Below are 7,052 nucleotides of genomic sequence, written 5' to 3' on the forward strand. Positions count from 1 at the left end.
CAAGTTAAAAGTTAACCTACTTTGCACCCACCCTGTACCGTTATTTTTTGGGTTTAATTTTAAATTAAAAGTTAACTTACCCTGCACTTACCCTGCACCGTTATTTTTTAGAAATTATTTTTAAAAGCAAAGGAAAGGGATTACTTTTTTGCAATTGCGAATAGCTTTATTTCCTTTGGAATTTAAACTCTTAACATTACTTTACGTTAAGCTTAAAAGTTAAAACCTTTAAAAGGAAACGATTGGTGCAATTGTTAAATAAGCTCCTTAACCTTTTCGTTGGAAGCCTTTTACAAAAGCACGTTAGGGGTGGCAAAGGGCTTAAAGACCTTGCTACGTCGTTTGCGGCGCTCGTAGTCCTGGATACGGAAGGGCGTAATAGCATTCTTAGTAATACGGATATTGTTTAAAGAAAAGGGCACGTCGAACATAATACCGTCGAAAAATTTAACCTTCGAAATAGCAACGTATGTTAAGCCAAATTGGAAGTCCTTAGCAAAAATATCGAGGACAGCGATATTAAGCGTTATGCTTTGTAATTTGTGGATAGTGATGGCGTACGATACCGTAACAAGGAATTGTACCCGGTTGCAAACCGTATTTCTTTTTTAAAAGTTTCGAAAAATTCGGAAAATAAGCACAACGTCGGCCGGAATGTTGGGGTCTTTAAAAAAGCAAAAAAGGCCGTCGTATTTATCGATTTGCACCAAAAAGAAAAAGGAAGGCGTAACGCGAAGGTCGATAGTGCGAAAGGCCCAAGCAATATTCCAAACGTGGCCGGAAGCACCGTTAACGAGGCTAGCCTTGGTCCAAAGGTTGTCCGTAATTATTATTCGAGCCCCAATGCATAAAGGTAAAGCATTGTGCAAGTTGCCGGCGTTCCGGAACTTAACGGCCTTAACCCTTTGGCCAGTATTGTTAGCACGAACCTAAATTACAGGCTTATCGAAATGCTTCAAGTGCGTAAAATTGTACTTTTTAATTAGTACGTTGGTTGGATAAATGCGAATAACCTTGTTAAAGCAAGCAATTTCGGCAAGCCGGAAACGGGTGGAAATACGGGTCGATAAAACCTTCCAATTACGGCGGGAAAGCGTATTATTTCGCAAACCTTCGAAAGCGGTACGAAAGTTAAAAGCGTCGGTATCGTTTCCAATTTGGCGCATAAATTAAATAAGCTCGATAATTTTGTTAAATTCGAAGTAAGCGTTGCGTTTTGCCATTTCGGGGAAGGTGCGGAGGTTGGTTTTAAGGAAGTACAAAGCTTTTTGCATAACGGGAAGCAATTGGAAAAAGTTTTTTATTAATACGAAGTTGCGGCCGCTAAAAGGGAAATTTGGCTTTTTAAAGATTTAACGCATGCGGCGGTCGATAAGGTTTAAAATAACGATACTTATTATCGACTTTTTGTCCAAAAAAATGTACTTAACGTTTTTTATACCGTTGCGGATTTCGGCGGCCCTTTATGCAATAAAATCGTTTATAAGGGTGTTGGCATAGGATTAAACCGGCAAGCAAAGGAAAAAGTGGATCGTAATACCGTTAATAGCATTAATTATTACGCCAGTCGGTGCTGTACGCTTAATAATATTTCGGTCGATGCTACGAGCAATATTAAAAGCGCGGAAACTAAAGCAAATAAAATTAAAAACAAAAGTTTTGCCCGTGCTTCCACGTCCATTAATTTAAAGGAGCAATTAATGCTTACGTTAACGACGGCGGGTAGGAAAGTACCGGTTAAAATCGACGGCCAATACTTAATGGTCGACGATTTAGTTATGGTATAATCGCTATTGCGGGTTTAGCTAGTTTAAAGCGGATAGCAAAACGGCATTATTAATTTCCAGGTTACCTTGCCGGAGTTTTTTCCAATAAGACCAACGCTAAGGAAAAAGATTTGCATAGCGGCCAACGTAAAGCAACCAATCCTTTGCCAGGTTAAAATTTCGGTTGCCGAATATTTTAATATTTTTAACCTTAGGACTTTGGAAAAGGAGTTCGGCAACGAAATAAGCCCAATCGGCGCGTATAAAATCCGCCGGGTTATTGGCGGCTTCGGGGTTATTTTTGAATTTATCGTTAACGTTTTTAACTTTATTTTCGTCGATGCGAATATAATTATCCTCGTTGTAAGCAAAGCAATTGGCCCGGCAATATTCGTATGCTTTAAAAAAGGTGTTAAAGGTTTCGCTAAGCACGGTTTTAAAAGCGTTAAGCGTAAAATAGGGATGGTACAGCATTAGCTTAACCTTGCAATAATCCTTTCGCTCGGGGTTATTATCCGAATCGATACGCTTGTACCTTAAAAAGTAATTTAGCACGCGAGGTTTAACGGTAAGGCCAAAAAAACATTACGGGGCGCGCTGGTAATTCATTTTGGTAAAGAACGTAAAGTATGTAAAGCTTGGCCAATCCTTTCGGTTTATATACTTTTGGTATAATTTGCGGATAGCAATAACCTTATTGTAATTAGCGCTAATTATGGCGGCGTTTTGGTTAAAAACGAAAAAACGGCAATTAACCAATTGGAAAACGTAATTGCATTGGATTAAAGAAAGGCCGAATTGGTAATAATAAACTTTTATAACAAGCCAATTTCGTTCGGCTACCAGCTTATTTATTATTTTGGCAACGAAGAACATTAAAAGCCAAGTGTGCGAAATTTTGGGAATAACGCCTTTTATAATCTTTTTAAAAGGGAGCGTTTGTATTTCCGCTTTAAAAACGTATTTAGCGATATAATTAAGCATACCTTTAAACGAAATGCAAAGGTTTGCATTCGTATTAGCCGTCCACGCCAGGGTTACGCCGCGTATATATTGATTTATACGCTTATTGTTGGGGCGGGCACCGTCGTATGTTAAGTAGCTGGGGTTAAGCGTATTGGTAAGGTAGGCGGTAAAGTAAAGGGCACGAAAGTAATAAAAGCGACAACTTTTTGTAGCAGCGGGGGCCGGAAGCTAATACTTAGCAACAAGGCCCGGAAGCTAACCCTTAACAACAGCAACGGGCCGGCGCTTTGGCACCTTTTTTTTCCGCATATAGTACGTAGCGTTGCATTAATGCCGCTAAATTCGGTTGGTAATGCGGGAAAGGGATTTAAAGGTAAGTTGCAGGTTGTTGGGTCCAAAGCCGATATCGTACTTTAAAGGATTGTTCTCGTTAAACGGTAAGGTACGGCCAGGCTTTATATTTTCGGCGGTAACGTGCATGCCCCAAAACTTTGTAAAGTGCTTTTTGCTTCCCTTTGCCTTTATTAAAGTAACGTTGGGAGCGCTGGTTACCCAAAATAAGCCGTGGATATAAGGGCTGTTACGGCCTTGCCATTTGTAGCGGAATTAATAGCCCGAAAATTTAAACCGCTTTATTAAGTACTTTTCGAAAAAGAATTTAAACCGGCGATAGAAGTGGTAAGCGGCGATTTAGGGGTAAGCTTAAAGGTTTTTACGGGCAATCCTTTGCTTAACGGCATTATTGCCTCGTTTTTAATCGTAATAGCGAGGTATAACTTTGGCCAAAAAGTGCTAGTGCAAATTGGCCGCTAAAAACGTTATAAAAAGGTAGGGATAGCCGAAAGCATAGTACAAAGCATTTAGCTTCCGGCTTTCCCCTTTCCAAAAAGGGCGGGTGCTTGTTATTGTTAGCTTTATCCTTCGATAGGAAGTGAGGAAGAAGGGGAACGCCCGTTTTGTGCTTATTTGCCTATGCTTTTAATGGTTGCGGGCTTACAATATTTACCCGCAGGTGGTAAAAAAAACACCGGTATACGCTAGAACGCTTCGAAGATTTTTGGACTTACCGAACCGCAGCGTAGTGTAAAGGGCAACGCCCGCTTTGTGCCTGCTTGCTTGTACTTTTAATGGTTGCGGGCTTACAATATTTACCCGCAAATGGTAAAGGAAATACCGGTGCACGCCAAAACGCTTTAAAGACTTTTGGACTTACCGAACCGCGACGTGGTATAAAAGGGAAATGACGTAATGACAGGGAAAAGTGTTGCTTTGGACATGCTAAAAGGATGGGAGGATATTAATTTACCCTTTAAAACATTAGCGGAGCGAACGATAAAATTAAGCAAGGCTTGGCCCTTAGCGGTATCCCCGTTAAGGGCCTTTTTTAGCTAATTTACGCTGTCGAATTTGTAACGGGTGCCAGTACGATTAACGAAAAAGTTGCTTTTTTTGTTAATTTGGGCCCTTATTATAACGTTGAAGGCGACGTATCGAAAGCGGGGGTGGTTTGCAAAACGCCCGTTATGCCAATGTAAAGCATATCGCACCCAGGCTGCGAAATTAACTTCCCGCAAGCGAAGGAGGGTATACTTACCGGCTCCGTAAGGCATTAGTAAAAGAAAGGCCAGGCTTATTAAAACAACGCGATGGTTAAAATCGTTAATAAGCGTAAATTTAACGGCGGGCAAAAAAAAAACGTTATTTTCGACGGGGCGTTTTGGAAAGCGCTAAAAGCTCGCGACACGCATTGGGACGGCGGCAAAGTTGCCGGCCTCGCGGAGTATTTGGGCCCGGAGTCGGTCGAAATCTCGTTGGCTGCCTATAAGGTTAGGAGCAACAGCGTTTTTTCGCTTACCCTTTGCGTTTGCGCGAATTGTTGCCTGGAAAGCCTTATGGTCAATTTCGTTAACGTTAACGTGTACAAGCTAATCCCGCACGTTATCGTTTTTAAGCAAGGACCTTAGGACTTTTTCGTTAATTTCCAGGTTTTCGTAACCAGGTTAATTGGCTATTAGCCAAACGAGCTAAGCCTAAATAACGTAGCGCCGGACTTTAAAGTCCTTTTTAAAAATACGGAACATATGGCTATTGTCGATAAAAGCAAAAGGTTCGGCATTTGCACGGCCTTTTCGACCTCGACTTCGATTTCGACCCCGACCTTAACTAGCGTTTGCAAGGCTATCGGCAAAAAGGCCGCCAGCAAAAGGGATAGGGCGGAAAATAACGACGCCGACGTTCCGAAAAAGGAAGGGGAGTTTGTTGTACAAAGCGCTTATATCGCGCTGGAAATAAATGGTATAATTTTGGTACTTTAATTGCTATCCATGCATAAAAAAAGCGTTAATATGGATATAAACCTTGGATATTATTTGCTTTTCGATTTTTGTTAAAATGCCGAAGTTTTTAAGCTTTTGCGGCACGTCCTTAAAATGCATGTAATTTTCGTTAAAAAATAGGAAAAAAAGGTTAGCAAATTGGCCGGCGTTTTTGCAACGGCAATTACCGCAAACGCCATTGCGGACGTTAAGGTTAAACCATTTGCATTAATAGCGAAAGCATTTCTTTTAAATAAAATCGCCGTTTACGGACTAACGAAAGTTGCGCATCCATTTAAGCTTATGGTCGTTAACGCATTATTATTAGAGGTTACTTGTAAAAAAAGGCTCGGGATCCTTTAAATAAAGTACGGGCTCGTTTTTTTGTCCAACCTCGACGTTAAGTTCGGAGGTAACAAGGCGACCACTTCGCTAAGCCGTTTAATTGCTTGCAAAAAGGCCATAAAGTAACGTTTGTAAAAAGAAAAGGTCGTAAAAAGAATTTTCGTTGGTACGGAACGAATATTTAGAAAAAAGTGCAAGCGGTATTTGCAAAGGAGGTATAAGTTAAAAGCGGCGAGGTTTAGGTTAAAAAGCGTTATAAAAATTACCGAATTGTTTTTGCTTTTGTTCCTATCGACGTTGGCGTTTTTCAAGCATACGTTAAACCTTTTTACGGTTAAATGGGAAAAGAATGGAAAGGTTTAAGCCTATTATAAAGTGCTTTAATAATTGCGTAAGTAAAATTTCTTTACCGGCACGACGATGGATTCGGTGCTCGCGCTGGGTAATAGCACAACGATTTTGTGCCCGTTGTATAAACGTAAAAGCATTAAAATCCATGCTACGGGAGAAGGGAACGGTCGAAGGCTTTAGCAGGAAAAGTGCCGGCCGGGACGTAAATGCCGGCCGGAAGGCAGGTGCCGGTAAACGTCCCGCCGGAATAAACGGTCGGTTACTTTTATTAATTTTTTGCCGAAAAAAAAACCGACGATTTCGATTTAGCGAGGCTGGGTCCTTTGGGCAATTTTTTTTGGAAGCCGAAAAGACGCGGGCAATTGCAATACGGAAAGTATTGCCAGCTTTACGCAACGACCTTTGTTAAAAACGATACGCAAAGCAATTAACAATAAGCTTGGTACTTTAAAAAGGCTGGAATTCCTTAATAAGCTTAACCTGTGCGCAATTGCGGCATTATTTGGTTTCGGTTGGAAAAGGAAGGTCGGGAAGGTCGGAAACGTCCGAAGGGTTAAAAGGATCGGCCATGGTTTCGACCTGCAATTGCACCCCGCATATATTAGCAATCCGGTCAAAAAAAGCATTAATTAACGCGGAAAAGCCTAAATACTTTATTAATCGATTTGGTTTAATACAATTTAATGGCGCTGTCGAAATTTGAAAGAAAAAGCATGCAAACGGTTAAAAAGTTGCAAAATAAAAATCAACTTTTTTTGGCGGGGTAAAAAAAAGCGCGGCATTAATCGTAAGCGTTTAGTAAGGCACGGAACGAAAGCACGTGCTTTTAGCCCCATTATTTTAAGCAGCAATAAACGGTAAACGGGCGGTAAAAAGTAAATCCGGCAATAAATTTAATTGCTTTAGGATATAAGCCCCGCCCAAAACACTAATTAAAGGCCAAAACACCAAGCCAAATCTCGCGATAATTAACGATAAAATTAATTAAATTAATTGCAACAACGTTGCCGCTACCAATTTGCATTAATCGCTTTAATCGCTTTAAGCAATTAAGCAAACAAATCCAATTACGTTTTTTTCATTCAGATTTTTAACGTTTAGGGCGTAATTTCCGGGGGAAACCCTTTGGACCCCCCTTTCTCCTGCGGAGGGCTTCTCTTTTGCGAAGGGCTTCTCTTTTGCGAAAGGCTTCTTTCCTGCGAAAGGCTGCCACTACAACCCTTTCCCCCGCCGCATTGTCTAGCATTAAAGTTAACCAATTTCGAACCGGGATGGTTGGATCTTCGTGCGGGGATTGGTCGAAAGCCAT

General features: G+C 40.9%; 3 protein-coding genes across 3 annotated transcripts; 1 reads left to right on the forward strand and 2 right to left on the reverse strand.

The window, feature by feature from the left end:
- Window positions 1-1,558: 1,558 nt before the first annotated feature.
- GGTG_10374 (hypothetical protein) lies at window positions 1,559-4,342 on the reverse strand (the record flags this gene model as incomplete). Its single annotated transcript, XM_009228247.1, has 8 exons — window positions 1,559-1,756; window positions 1,853-2,164; window positions 2,250-2,301; window positions 2,431-2,868; window positions 3,145-3,319; window positions 3,376-3,541; window positions 3,946-4,010; window positions 4,327-4,342. 8 exons carry the CDS (start codon window positions 4,340-4,342, stop codon window positions 1,559-1,561), a joined length of 1,422 nt encoding a protein of 473 aa, XP_009226511.1.
- Window positions 4,343-4,756: 414 nt separating this feature from the next.
- On the forward strand, window positions 4,757-5,410 carry GGTG_10375 (hypothetical protein; the record flags this gene model as incomplete). The annotated part of the gene is made up of 2 exons (XM_009228248.1): window positions 4,757-5,038; window positions 5,261-5,410. Coding segments are annotated over 2 exons (432 nt in total), but the record flags the coding sequence as incomplete, so codon positions are not given.
- A 1,261-nt stretch (window positions 5,411-6,671) lies between these two features.
- On the reverse strand, window positions 6,672-7,052 carry GGTG_10376 (hypothetical protein; the record flags this gene model as incomplete). The annotated part of the gene is made up of 2 exons (XM_009228249.1): window positions 6,672-6,782; window positions 7,011-7,052. The coding sequence occupies 2 exons, from the start codon at window positions 7,050-7,052 to the stop codon at window positions 6,672-6,674; spliced, it is 153 nt and encodes a 50-aa protein (XP_009226513.1).

Source organism: Gaeumannomyces tritici, assembly GCF_000145635.1.
Source record: "Gaeumannomyces tritici R3-111a-1 unplaced genomic scaffold supercont2.6, whole genome shotgun sequence".
Taxonomy (NCBI): Eukaryota; Fungi; Ascomycota; class Sordariomycetes; order Magnaporthales; family Magnaporthaceae; genus Gaeumannomyces; species Gaeumannomyces tritici.